Here is a 15,240-nt window from a genome sequence, read left to right as displayed (position 1 = left end):
GACTTCTTTGCCTCGGTCTTCACTGGCAAATGCTCTGACCAAACCACCCAAGTCTTGGAAGGCAGATGCAGGGACTGTGAGAATGAAGACCTTGGGCCCACTGTAGGAGAGGAACTGGTTCGAGACCATCTTAAAAACCTGAACGTGCACAAGTCCATGGGACCTGGTGAGATCCATCTGCGGGTCCTGAAGGAGCTGGCGAATGAAGTTGCTAAGCCACTGACCAACATATTTGAAAGATCATGGCAGTCAGGTGAAGTTCCCAATGACTGGAAAAAGGGAAATATAACCCCCATTTTCAAGAAGGGGAAAATGGATGACCCGGGGAATTACAGACCTCTCACCTCTGCGCCTCACAAAATCTTGGAGCCAATTCTCCTGGAAGGCATGCTAAGGCACATGAAAAACAACAAGGTGCTTGGTGACAGCCAGCATGGCTTCACTAAGGGGAAATCCTGCCTGACCAGTTTGGTGGCCTTCTATGATGGGGCTGCAGAACTGATGGACAGGGGTAGAGCAGTTGATGTCATCTACCTGGACTTGTGCAAAGCATTCGACACTGTCTCACACAACATCCTTGTCTCTAAATTGGAGAGACATCAATTTGATGGATGGACCACTCGGTGGATAAAGAACTGGCTGGATGGCTGCACACAAAGAGTTGTGGTCAATGCTCAGTGTCCGGCTGGAGACCAGTAACGAGTGGTGTCCTTCAGGGATCGGTGTTGGGACCGGTCTTCTTCAACATCTTCGTTGCTGACATGGACAGTGGGATTGAGTGCGCCCTCAGCAAGTTTGCCGATGACACCAAGCTGTGTGGTTCGGTTGATACCCTGGAGGGAAGGAATGCCATCCAGAGGGACCTTGACACGCTTGTGAGGTGGGTTGATGCCAACCTTATGGAGTTTAACCATGCCAAGTGCAAGGTCCTATGCCTGGGTCAGAGCAATCCCAGGCACAGCTACAGGTTGGGCAGAGAAGAGATTCAGAGCAGCCCTGCAGAGAAGGACTTGGGGGTGTTGGTTGATGAGAAAATGAACATGAGCCAGCTTCAGTGTGCACTTGCAGCCCAGAAAGCCAACCGTATCCTGGGCTGCATCAAAAGGAGCATGACCAACAAGTCAAAGGAGGTGATCCTGCCCCTCTACTCTACTGTCGTGAGACCTCACTTGGAGTACTGTGTGCAGTACAAAAAAAGGACATGGAACTGTTGGAACAAGTCCAGAGGAGGGCCACGAGGATGATCAGGGGACTGGAGCACCTCCCGTATGAAGATAGGCTGAGAAAGTTGGGGCTGTTCAGCCTGGAGAAGAGAAGGCTGCGTGGAGACCTCATAGCAGCCTTCCAGTATCTGAAGGGGGCCTACAGGGATGCTGGGGAGGGACTCTTCATTAGAGACTGTAGTGACAGGACAAGGGGTAACGGGTTAAAAGTTAAACAGGTGAAGTTAAGGTTGGATATAAGAAGGAAATTCTTTCCTGTTAGGGTGGTGAGGCACTGGAATAGGTTGCCCAGGGAGGTTGTGAATGCTCCATCCCTGGCAGTGTTCAAGACCAGGTTGGATGAGGCCTTGGGTGACATGGTTTAGTGGGAGGTGTCCCTGCCCATGGCAGGGGTGTTGGAACTAGATGATCTTAAGGTCCTTTCCAACCCTAACGATTCTATGATTCTATGATTTTATTGCTGTCATATTCTAACTGGAATATTTAAATAGTATTTTTAAGTGATTCAGAAAAATAGTGTCATCTTTGATACTGTAGAATGTGAAAAAAAATACATTACTTTCTTTTTTGTCACACTCTAAGACTCAATCCTGTTGTGCTGAGAGCCACAATACACATCTTATGAGCGCTTGCATGCAGTTAGTATGCATATGTTCCGTATCAAACCTTGAAATACTTAGTTCAGTCCCACTGTGGCCTTTAGTCACTGAATATATAAAAATCAACTTTAGCATTCAATATGATGCTCCTCTGGAAGCCAGGAAAAGAAACCTGCAGATATGGTGAAGAATTCCATTCATAAAAAAGGTAGGAAAATAAATATTACTATAAATTGGAAAAAACCAACATGATAAAGATTGCTTTTGGACATTAAGAGAAGGAGATTTCAGGTCATTCTGATCAATGCACATTTTCTTTAAGAAACAGTTCCTGTTTGCCGCAGTTATTGTAGCACATATTTCCCATTTATAAGCTTCTTAAAGGAAACAGAATATTAGCCTTTGCTAAATACACAGGGATTTGAAAGTCAGTTCCTTGCCTACTGTATTATTACTTTATAAGCTAAAGTGTATTTTAGTAAGTTTTCTCTTAAACTAAGGGGATGTGGGTTTTTTCCCTAATAATGACACCATCACAACACACCCATAATCAAAATAAAGCCTTCATTCTATAAAGACATGGCTAGTTTGGTTAGTACCAAATGTTGGTCCTACTGACAGAAGCAAAAATAAATTACTTTTTTTTTTTTAGCAGAGAAGAGGAAATACAGGTAGGAAACAAACCTGGATTCTGTCATGGCTGATAGATCAGCAAACCCGTAAGTTCTACTATTTTCTACTGCAGGTAAAAATAACTGTATTTCACAGTATCACAGTATGTTAGAGATTGGAAGGGACCTCGAAAGATCATCTAGTCCAATCCCCCTGCCGGAGCAGGAACACCTAGATAATGTTACACAGGAATGCGTCCAGGCGGGTTTTGAATGTCTCCAGGGAAGGAGACTCCACAACCTCCCTGGGCAGCCTGTTCCAGTGTTCTGTCACCCTCACTGAGAAGAAGTTTCTGATTTCACAGAATCACAGAATGTTTTGGGTTGGAAGGGCCATTAAACATCGCCTTGTTCCAACCCTCTGCCAGGGACAGAGACACCTTCCAGGGGAGCAGGTTGCTCCAAGCCCCTTGTGTCCAACCTGGCCTTGAACACTGCCAGGGATGGGGTAGCCACAGCTTCTCTGGGCAACCTGTGCCAGTGTCTAAAGATTATTTTAAGCTGAAATAATAACTTCTACTTAATAGTCACCTACTGGAACATACGCATGCTGATTATAGAGAAATCTTGGCTTCAAGCTCCCACAGGTAGGAAAAAAGTAATCTTTTTCTGGTTCTAAGTAATTTAAATATCACCAGCTCTAAATCATTTAAATAAATAAAAACATCCAAAACAAAGTGTGTATTTTTAAAAAACATTAAAAAATTCCTTCTGAGCACATATTTGTATTAACAATCCCTCTTTTTCTGGTACAGAATGCAGCAAATTAAAGAAAATTATTATTACCTTATGTTAACTGCCTGACCAATATTAGTCATAGCTGATGTCATTATTTCAGTAGTAAGGCTTTCAGCAAAACTGACTCCATCTTGTCCAATACCGCTGTCAGCTGTCAGGCTTGCGTAACTCAGCTCTCTTTCTGCCTTCTCTACAGCTGCAGTAGCCCCCTTGTCAGAAAACACTGTCTTCTGTTCTACATCAACATGTATTTTAGGAATATCAAGCGGAAACAGTCTTGATTTTTGACAGGCACCACCTAATCCAGAATGAAGAAAATGTCTCACTGGAATGGAGGACTCTTGCACGGCTAGATGATGAGGTGTACTTTCAGTACAGTACCGATGTTCCTTCATACTGCAACATCTATAGACAGTTCCAGAAAAAGGAGACAGGCTCTCAGCATACGAGAGCCTATCTCCATTCTTTCTGCTTTCAGCCACATGAAGAACAGCTGTCTCTAAACCCATTTCCAGAGTATCATCTGCTACTTTCCTAGCATATTGTTCTACAGCTTGAATTATGCCTTCACTGTAGCAGTTTTCATTTAAACTGCCTGTACTATGATACAGCTTATGATCTGGGGAGAAAGGAAGAAATGTCCTAGAAAATCTTGTTTTAATGAGATCCCCTGTGACTTCATCTAATTCAGTCCTTTTATACAGACAGGAATCTGTTAGAGACTTTGGCAAACATGTTCCCGATATTTTCAATTTCTTCCTGACATCCCAAGTGATACTGCGAGCAAGGGATTCTGAAAACTGTAACAACTCTGTACGTTCTGTTCTCTGAGTGCCAATACCCCTTTCGCACGTTTGGTCTTCACAACGATGAAAGCTGCTTTTCATTTGATTTACTGCATCTTTATTCACCACTTTGATCAGCTCCAGCTTACCATTTACCTGTGTATTTGGCCCAGGAAACGTCTTTCTGTTGTATCTCAACTTGTTTTTTCTAGCAGCTTGCTGTAAACCTGATTTGATAGACCTGTAAACAAGCCTGCTGGCATACTGATCCATTAACAGTTCAACATTACCACCTTCTCTTTTCAAAACTCGAATAATATGATCTGCATATTCATCAGTCACACTTTCACAGCTTGGGTACTTGGAAGTCAAACCCGCCATTCCTGAACCTTGTGGTAAAGGAAGTACAGATGAATCTCTCTCCCCCAGCCACTGGTCTTGCACTGGACTGCGCTGCTCTCTTACCCCACAGTCTTTATCACCTTTTCTTAGATAAAGGCAATCCACCTGACAGTTAACCCGCTTCAACCTCCAGAGTTTACAATGCCTTGATTTCACTATTTCCTTGGCCTCATTGATAACTTTTCCTGCCATATCACCTGCATAATTCCATAAAGAATTGCACATCTCTTCTGGGAGATCTGTAAAAGCAGTAAAGCCACATCTTTTGTTCTGCACACCTAACTGAACCTGCCTACCAGTTTCTCTTCCATTTGTTTTACCATCTAAATGGGATGCAGCCATTTCAGTGGCTATTGAAATTATATGGCTAGCTAAGCTATCTGCATACTGAACTGTTTTTTCTGAACACTCTTCTTTCTCAATGGGCATTTCAGAATGATCTTCATCTTCGCTGCTTTCCACTTTTTCAGAAAGGGACCGCATGAGCTTCAGCATAAATTCCTCATTTTCCATAGAGTCACGTTCAATTTCAGAAAAACCAGCAATGGATGGATTGTACGGTGTAGAAGGTGGTGTTGCAGGTGCAAATTCCTTTGCTAATTCTCCCTTGAGTTTCTTAGACAGTTTTCTTAGGTTTCTCTCAGAACTACCTTGACACGGTACTAAAGGAGTTGGTGGGGGTGCATCCAGCATTACACTGGTATTTCCATCTCTGAGACTTGATTTATCTTCCATCTGCAAAGCATCTTCACTGCCAAGCATCACTGAAGAAAAGCTATTTGCATGCAGAAAACAATCAGCCTGCCTGTAAGTCAAAGATCCTGATGATGGCTTTTGAGTATCATGGGGTTTCAAGGGCTTGTTTAAGCACGTTACTGAGCAGCTTCCTGTATCAGTAAAGTTCTCTAGAACATGCCTAGCGAAAGTCACAGCAGAACAAGATGGTGGCGATTTTGAAGAAAACCTGTGTCCCTTCTGTTCGTGCCAAGAATCTTTAGATTCTGAAAAACACTGGACAGAATCTGCTGGAGTAACAAGAAATTTACATGGATTATTTAAAGGCATCTGTTGCTGTTCCACAATTATAGAAACATTACTTTTTTTCTCAGCCTCTTGCTTCTTTATCACACACTGTTCTTTTCTACTGATATCTGCATAAGTCTGTGAGCTCACATTACATGCTAAATTCCCACCAGCGTTGCATAACACGGTTTTACTTTCACCCACAGACTGTTTGATTACATACTTGGCCAAGTGATCTGCAAACATATTCCTGGGGAGATCTTCACCAACACATTGCACATAAGGTTTTTTATCTATTTTTCTTGTAAAAAAATCTTTATACTCTTCTACTGCTTTTGTTACTTTAGATGAGGTTATGGCTTCATAAGCCTCATTTACAATCATATCTACCATAGTTCCAGAGAAAGTGTTAATACCTTTTGAACCACTTGTTAATTCTGCATTACTGTTCATTCCAGATCTGTTATTTGTTTGTTTGATATCATTTTGGTCATATAAGAGTGGTGGAGTACTCTCAGTACTTTGGCTGTGATCTGAAGTCAGGTAAATATTTCTGAAAGAAGTGACTTCATCTTCTCTCTTTCTGCTTGTGAAAAATGGATGAGTGGAGTCTTTGTATATTTTCATACTGTCATCAGAATTCAGTCCAGTGGATACTTTTGCTTTATAAGCATCAGAGGAAACCTGATTTTGACAAAGAGCTCTTCCAGCTAAGGGCACAGGTATTGAACTTACAACACCAGAGGTGCAAAACAGAGCTTGTTGTACTGTATACTCCTTCTTGGCATCTTGGATTGGCTTCAGTGCTACCTGATCATTAAAATTAGGCAAAACTGTGGAAGTCTGTGTTGATTCTAACATACTTTCTGCACTCACGTATTTAATATTATCCATGGAAACACTAATGGCTGCTTGTGTTGTGAAGGTCACATCAACCTGAGATAATTCAATAAAAGCCTCTTGAATGACAGATTCAGACAAATCTTTGGCATAGGATCTTACCACTTTGTCTTCATAGTCAAATGATGAAGGCTGCGTCGCTGTAGGTGTCGATGGATATGAAAACTGGCATACTTCCATGATTCCTTCAAAAACAAGTTCTTCAGCAAGGTCTGCTGCAAACCGTGCAACTGTGTTGGTAAATATTTGTTTCTTTACATGCCGCAGTTCTTTCAAAGCACCAGTTATAGCTTCGCTCACCAAAAAGTTTGCTATGCCATTAATGGCACGCTCCTTCAGGGAAATTGCCCTACGCCTCCCAATCTCATAAAAAGCCATCTGAAAGACTGAAGAAGTCAGCCTAGCAGCCAAATGACAAAGTGCATTGGTGCATGAAGAAACGCCTTTCTGCAGGTCTTTAAATGCACTGCCAAAACTTTTTTCAACTAATTCAGCTGCAAATTTTTGAATGCTATCTCTAATCATTAATGACTTATGTTTAGATTTTGTTTGTTTATCTGACTCCTTACTAGTTTTCATTTGGAGATCAGCAGCTTGGCCTTTTTTCTCTTTCAAAGCAATCCCTTTGTGTTTCGAATCATTTCCTGCACATACTTGTTCTGATGAGGACTCTGAATGAAAAACAGAACCCAGTATTTCACATGAAACGGTATCAGCATATGCTGAATAACTGTTATAAACTGCATTATGGTCATTTTGATCTGTCCCATCTCCACCAAGATTAATTCGACATAAACATTCTGAAGACCCACAGCTCCCTAATGGACTGAAAGCCGACGATCTAATAGGGCTGAACAAGCCTCCATTCTCTTCTCCTGATGTTTTAACTGGGCGAGGGGAATCCGGGACATCAAATACACTGCTATAGGGCGATTCTGGTTTACGAGGAGTTGGTTTCTTTATATTGGCTGGGAGAGTGGGACGATCAAACTTGAATTTCTGAGGATTCATTGAAATGCTTGCAGAAGACAATTGCTCATGTGCAGTCCTCCTTTTCTGGGAGGGATTCCCTAGGATGGGATCCCTAATGACTTTACAAGAGTTTTCCAAGGCTTGTTCCAGCTCATCAAACTGATCAAAACTATCAAAAAATTCACTTACTTCTGAGTCTGAATCCTCTATACCATCTTTTACTACTGGAATTTTTGGCAGTTGGAGTTTTGCCTTCAAGCTTTTTTGATACCCTTCTTCATCTAAGAAGATGATGGGGCTTGGGCTAGAGCAATCTGACTCAGAGGATTCAGCTGGAGAGGAAGAAAACAATGTTTTACAGAAAAAATTAACTCCTTGATCTGAAGGATTATATGGCTTATAGAAACTTCTTTGTATCCAAGGATCAGAAATTGAGATTGTAACTGAATTTTTTACTGAAGACCGTTCCTTAAGTCCCAAAATATCAATCAAAGCAGATGATCTGGCAGATGACTTTCGACGTGCAGAACCCACAAGGATCTTTGAGTCAACAGCTTCTAAACATTGAGCAGGGATGGTCTGTGAAGCAGCATCTCGATGGTTTTGAGAAGTAAAGCTGCATGCACCTGAATAGTAAAAAAAAAAAAAAAGGGAAAAAAAAAGATTGCTTTAAACCCTAGAATTTCCACAGAGCTGCAGAAAACTGGGGACAGATTTTCATGGTAATTGCTGGGCTTTAGTGTAAAATGTGAGCTGATCTTTCATGATTAAACCAAACTTTTTTTTTTTTATCCTATTACAATAATCTAATTACTGACAAAGTCATGTATTTTTTAGCTCACAAAGTAGAATGAGATTCTATTTCATCTGATCTGACACTGGTATTAGAATCTTTGGTTTATAAGTTGATAAACCCTTATGAAAATTAAATTTTCAATTGCACAATACCCTTTACAAAACACAATTAATGTAAACAATTTTTGTGTTTATATTTACTTTCTCATGAAATAGCAACAGCCTGAATTTTAACTAACAATTTCTGTACGTCAACAGCATGAAAAAACTTACCAGCACTTTGTGTCTTTGAAGGCTCATCTTCATCTAAGTGTTCAAAAGCAGTGACAAAATCATCCTCAATTGAAGAAACTGACTGATTAGTGTCATCCTCTTCTCCATGGCATGTCTCTGCTTGCTGGTTTTGCGATGAGTTTATTTCCACTGCATATCTTATGCCTGTGGTATACTTGCTCAGCAAGGTAAATATATAATCAACTTTGATACTTGGGAATGAAGGAGACAGTCTCATCATACAGAACACTTCAGGAAGCTGATTCTTGGAAAAGAAAGCAACAAGAAAACATACATAACCATCTTAGAATGATTTCAACTGTCAGGAGTAGGAGAGGATTCCTTCCATGCATTTTTATGAACAGTAAACTATTTCCACATGTTTTAAAGGTAAGAAAATGAATGGAATAGTTTATGTCAAGTGATAGTCAAAAATCACTCGTTTGTAACTTCTGCCTTCTGAATAAATTATTGTAATAAAATAAACAAAAAAAGGATTGTGAATACAACCCTGATAATAAGTACTCAAGAATATACTAAAGAATGAATGTTAAAAAACTGCAGAGGAAGACAGTATTTCAAAGCATATTTACACTGAACAGTACTTCAGTTTATAGGATACTTGTTTCTTCTTGGTATAACTTATAGACAAAATAATTAAATTTAACAGGCATGATTAGTAAATATGGCTTTAAGAAGTTTGCTTTAACAAGATTTAAAATGGGGACTAATATAATTAACATAATAATGGAAATAATATTGAAAATAATGGAAATTATATAATTAACAGCATTTGTAATTGTAAATAGTTTTTATTACGGAAAGAGCCCACTGAGTTTACAAACACCTGACATTTTTTGGCACCTCTGTTTCAAGAAGTCTGAGAAGACGAGGGCTGTATCTGAAAAGAGCAGAGATGGGTAACTTGACAAATTTCATCTCGGCAGAGAAAGGGACTATAACCTAGCAGAAGCATGGGATCAGTAACATAATTAAATATTTGTTACACTTGAAAACACAGAGTTTATTTTGAGATTTTCTATCACTCATTCTAAAGAAACCACAGAAACATAAAAACATTAATACCACTGTGGCCAAGATGGCCCAGAACCAAAAGCAAGACAGGGTGTGATATGACAAAGCTCTTTATGAAACCAAATATGCTGCTTCTGTAATTAAAACACACAACAAAAAATTTTACCTGATGCTTCATGACATAAGGTTTTGCCAATGTTTTCTTTATGTCTTTTAGAAATATAACCTCATTTTCTTTTAATTTGCACAACTGGAGTGACTTCAGAACATCCGGAAGCTCTACAGAAACAGCTGCTAATTCCTGATTTAAATATACAAACACATTGAGAATACAAAGTGAAAAAATTAACACGTAAATGATAATGGTTTTGATCTCATATCCTCCCCAAACAGTAACAGCTGCTTACTTTGGTCAAGCTTCTCTTTTCTCCCCTATTTCTTACCCCATTGCCCACTTATTCTCTTGAACTGAAGCATAAAGCTCACATAAACAAGCTACAATTCAGTCCACACTCGTCTCCAGCTCACTCTTCTACCAAAAGAAATTCCACTGTTTCTCACGGGCCAGAGGAGGCTAAGAAGTCACACAGAAGAATCTTGTAAGAACTGAAAAGCAGCTGTACATCCTACAAGATACGCAACTAAAAAAAAAAAACACTGAATTCAGCTAATAATGGTTCTCAAGAGACCTCTACATGCTCTTAGTGTACTTGGAAGAGTGTTACAAAACCAGGGAAAAAAACAGAATTTATTTAAACATGATTTTGGGGAACACTTAGATTTAATCAATATAGAAAAGGCCTATAAAAGATTTATGGCTTTTTAAACAATCTAAACACTACTGATCCATATGATACAAAGCAAGTTTCCATAAACCTATTCAACCTAAGTTTCTCTAAATTCCATCTAACTCTAGACAATACACAGTTCTTTCCCATACTTGAGAAAGTGTCTAGCACTATTAACTTTTGACTTATTAGCAACATTAATACAACTTTGAACACAAATGGATTCAGAGTTTCTAGTTTTCATTTTTAAACAGTGGCAAACTGTTACAGCAATCTCTATCTACTAAGATCTAAACAGTATTTAACTGCACTGTAAATATGTTATGGATTATACTGATATGCAAAATGCACTGGAAGATTAAATTCTTAACATCTTACAATGGCACAGCACAACTCCAATAGTTTCCTACACTTCCCCTTTTAAAATAATATTTCTTCATCTAACTAAGATGCAGAATAGTACCTTGAGGCATAACCATAAATACTGACTCTTGGTCTCCCACAAGGAATTCACAACTAGTGGTCAATTCAATAAAGTGGTAAGCTGTTCTAGCCCATTCTAATACAAAGACTGATCCATGTAATATTTTAAATACATATAATCATATTAAAATAATTATTTTAAACCTTTCAATGATATTTAAAACTTAGGGTTTAAAATGCTGAAGATGCATGTATTTAATTTCTTGAACACCAAAATTCCTTCATCTAGAAAAGCAGGTACTACTTAGAAGACTATTTTGCAATATAGATACTGTACCTGCAAATGAGCAGTACTCATCTCTTCAGCAAAGCCTATAAATGTAATCTGTAAAACAAAAACATGAACATATTGAAGTACAGCAAAGAATTTCTGTGTTTTCTGCTGATTCTGAAAAGTTAAAAATTCAGCAGGCTTTACCATAAAGCTTCATTCTAGTGCCACAAAAAAAAACACCTTAAGGTAGCATAGCTTGCTCAAACAGCTGCACACGGGCTTATGTTACGAATAGTTAATGTTATACTATTTGACTTGTGAAAGGTCAGACCAGACTAAGCAGCATATACAACATTTAAAACCCACTACGTAGAATTTTTTCTAGTGGCCTATTGGCTCATACATGCTGAGGAACACATAAAAGCCTAATTATAATAAATGAACACAATTTTGCAAAGATCAGTGCTCATCTGTCCTTGCTACAGGCTGGACATATATAAAACAGTTCCAGCCTGAAGTCTGTTCATGCTAACAAACTGTGATACACTTGGATATACTGAAGAAAGCATAATGCCAACACATTATACAATTTACCATATAAATTGATTAGCCTAAGGCCAAAACAGAACAGATTACTTAAGTCACAAGCCTGCATGTAATACCCAAGCAGACAAACCCCGAAAGTAAAAGAATTAAAATATTCAACCTCAAAAAAAAAAAAAGAAAAGCCTTCTCAGGCTCAGGAACCTATAATACATCAGAAATGTCAGCTTTATCTCAGGTTTTTGTGCTTATGAACAGGAGAGATATTTTATCACATACTGTCCCTCTCTTCTGTCTACAGGTGTCTTGTATTGCTCAAGATGAACAGACCAAAGAGTCAGTCACTACTCAAACTTTGTTTCATGTCAGATTTCCCCAGTTCTCACTTAGTATTTTCCTAATGACAAATCAGTAGGGTAACTCCATGGCCCGCAAAAATCCCAAGACATTTATTTTCAAAACAAGATTGTCAGAAAATAAATATTTTGCTTCAATTTTGTAGATACGGAATAAAGCACAAAGCTTAAATACTTCCACTGATGTTTGGACTTTGATATGGCTTGGATTCAACTATTTCAGAGCACTCTGCAAAGACTGAGTTTTATGAATTCAAGCCACAGCTCATGCTAAATTTGTAGCAGCAACTCCAAGGTAGTCAGCTTGTTCTCAGATTTAAAAACAGCAAAGAACATCACTGTGTTTATAATCCCTTATTATTAACTGCTTCACTTGCTTGCTTATGCATACACAGAATCTCTGACAGGCACAGAGCTAGAAAAAGAAATGGCTAAAAAACATTTCTTTTTCAAGCTGTATTTGAATTTTGATTTCATATTACTTCAATGTGTGACTGAAAAAAACAAACCCAAACCAAAAAGAACAACAATAAAAACCAAACAAACAAACAAACAAAAAATGTTGTTTTAAACTGAAACCATATTAAAAAATGAAAAGTTCTGACTTATTTCAAGGGGTCTCATGCTGGGAAGCTGCAGTGCCTCAGAAAAGATGCTCTTGTTTACATCCACTTATCCTTATTCCCATTATGACATCACAGATGAAACATAAATGAAACAATACTTCACAGTAACATTCCAAATAGCTCCAGACAAATTGCAGGTCGCCAGCATCATATTCACTGTGTTAACTATAAAATGATCCTGTCTGAGCAATGTGCCCTTCAACTCCTACATCTTGTATCTGCAAGACATCTTTTGGCTTCTATGTCTTTTTATCTGTACAGTGCCTACAATATGAACTGTTCCACAGAAGATGCAAAATACTAAGCATAATACTAAAAATGCTTTAAGGAACTTTAAAGGACTTTTTTGAAGGACATAGAAAAAAATAGTTAAGAACATTTTGCTGCTGTTGGGGGGTTTGTTAAGAGTGTCTGTTCTTGTATTTTTGCATGCCATTTCCTCTTCCTCAGGATGATGATCCCAGTCCTTTCATTCTCCCATGGGATAACTCACTGTGCAAGATAGGGCAGTATGCAGGAGTCACAGCTTCACACAAATGACGGCCAATCAGTCCATATGTGCACTGATGGGCCAGCAGTTTGCTGTCAAAGAGACTATACCACTGCAGAGTCTGACTTTTCTGTCTCAGTGACAACACTGAGTTAGATTTCTTTATTGTGCCCAAACTCCAGTTTTCACAAAAAAATAATTATCTTTTAATACCTCAAATATGTCTGAAGTTAGTACACCAGTTCAAAAGTTGTTGGGGAGTAGGCCAGGAAGACAGGAAGGTGAACAGTCTGTAGAACAAGTCTTTTCTTTAAACTAAAAACAGTGTATGAGACATTATACTTGAAGGTTATCCTAACCCACAGGTACAGAGGAAATGAATCAAAATGGTACAAGAAAACCTAAATTCTGGTTTTTGTAAGTCTAAGTAATTATCTTTGCAGTACTAATAACGTTCTTTAACGTTATTCTGCATATAGTTGTCTTTCCCTGTATTTTCATTAAGAAAGAAATACCTGTTCTGCGGCAAGATATTGACCTCTTATATTTCAACCAGAGGTCTCTTAATTGCTTGAGGTAATAAGCTAACTAAATATAGTCAGCTATTTTTCTCCATAGGGACCATCATTACAGGCATATAAAACTTATGCCAGGTATCTGTAAGGTATTTGCTGCATGTCAGAAAAAAAAAAAAGGAGGGGAACAATGTTTGAAGGGTTTCATAGATCCTAGAGCATGATCTGTCTGAACAGATACAGAGAAGGTTTTGCCCACTCCTCCAACTGCTTAGCTCTTCTTCCTTACCTCTGATCTGTCACAGCTCTTCATCTTTCACAAATTCAGCTTCTTGCCAGCCCCCCAAACATCACAGCCTCATCATCCAGCTAGTCCCAAAAATCTTGGTGTCGCCCAGGAAATCCTTACTCATCTCTGCAGGCCACACAATCTGCCTTTTCCCTTCCTCCTGCTACTCATTTTCCAGCTAGAAGTCTTCCCTAACCACCTCCCTAACCACTTCCTAAGTCTTTTTTTGCTTCATTTCTCCTCATCTCAGCCCCTCCACCTCTCCAGTTTAGGTCATCCTCTCCTTCTCTAAGCTCCTCATTAGGCCTGTCAACTACTACTCAGTAGTCTTCTGAGGCACTTAATACGAGATACATGGTACACATTGCTTCTTAATTTCTTCTTTTCCCTTTGGAGAAACTGCTGTTTGTCTTGTATCTTGAGCAGGTCTAGTCATTCCTCCTTAAGTCTTGAGATTTACCTAGAAAGTCCTGCATTCTGTCTAGGTTTACTTCTCTCCAGACCTTGCCCAGCTTTTGGCCCATCTGTATTAATGTAAAGAAAGTCTACATCCGCAATATTGAGACTTTAGCTTTTAGTGCTGAGCACTGGGCAAACAAGAGCAATTGCTAACTTTCACCTTCAGACCTGAATGCAAATATTCTGCTACTTTGCAGGATAAAACCTTGATCATAGGAGTGCTCACAAATGCAGTTCACCCAGTTGTACAATTCCTACAAAACCATTCACACATTTTGGTTTTAGTTTCACAAATCCTACAAAGCAGAGAAATGTCATCTTGGAGTCTCACAGCTCTTTTCAAGACTACAGTGACAGAATTCATGACGGAATTCAAGAGGGGATACAGATTTTACAGCCAGTAACTTGCAGCATTGTCCACATTTATTATCCTGCAACTTCCCATACTGCTTCAAGCTAAATTGTAGTCACACCATAGCCACAAAATATATACAAATAGTCAGTTTACGCCAAACCTCAATAAAATTTTCTTGTTCTTCCCGATTTAGACATTCTTCTGATGATACATTGCATAACGCTTTTCTGCTGTGCAGCAGTGACTTCATAGAGTGCAGTACAGCTTCACCAAAACTCTGAAAAACAATGAAAAAATTTAAGGACATGGAACTGAAACAGCTGTTTTCTTCAAGCAGTATTTTTATTCCAAAAGTTAATAATTTAGTAGCAATTAAAAAAGAAAAAAAAGGTGAGAACATCCAGACTTGGAAAAAGAAACTCATGAATCCAAGCAGAAATCCAAGCCCCACCTATTCCTTTCATCAAAGCCTGCACATGGAACTTTCCCATCAGCTTTTCCTTAAAAAGAATGAAAAGCAAATTTACCCAAGAAAAGCTATGGAGGTGGGTTTAAAAGAGGGGATGAAAACAAACAAACAAACTTCATAAGAAAATCCACACACATTCTCCTTTCCCATTCCTTGAAGGATACAAAACAGCTGTAACTTAATCCCATGTAAATATATGCAAAAGCCCACACATGGCTAAAAAAGGCTTAAGAATCT

At 38.8% G+C, this 15,240-nt stretch overlaps 1 protein-coding gene across 3 annotated transcripts in view; it reads right to left on the bottom strand.

Annotated features, from left to right (window-relative positions):
- Positions 1-15,240, bottom strand: part of AKAP11 (A-kinase anchoring protein 11) — a 46,169-nt gene that overhangs the window by 18,677 nt on the left and 12,252 nt on the right. For 2 of the 3 annotated variants that reach the window (XM_061457289.1, XM_061457291.1), the window contains exons 3-7: positions 14,695-14,811; positions 10,965-11,012; positions 9,583-9,717; positions 8,382-8,646; positions 3,280-7,939 (exon numbers count right to left, since the gene is read on the bottom strand). In XM_061457289.1, the coding sequence (XP_061313273.1) occupies positions 3,280-7,939; positions 8,382-8,646; positions 9,583-9,717; positions 10,965-11,012; positions 14,695-14,811 (5,225 nt within the window). The remainder of the gene's footprint in view (positions 1-3,279; positions 7,940-8,381; positions 8,647-9,582; positions 9,718-10,964; positions 11,013-14,694; positions 14,812-15,240) is intronic. The other variant, XM_061457292.1, reaches the window with a different exon arrangement.

Source organism: Pezoporus flaviventris, unplaced genomic scaffold (genome assembly GCF_033815535.1).
Source record: "Pezoporus flaviventris isolate CSIRO_AGI_PZ_B2104156 unplaced genomic scaffold, CSIRO_AGI_Pfla_v1 ptg000025l, whole genome shotgun sequence".
In the NCBI taxonomy this organism is placed as follows: domain Eukaryota; kingdom Metazoa; phylum Chordata; class Aves; order Psittaciformes; family Psittacidae; genus Pezoporus; species Pezoporus flaviventris.
Note: the sequence above shows the minus strand (reverse complement) of the source record. Positions and strands in the feature narration are given on the sequence as shown.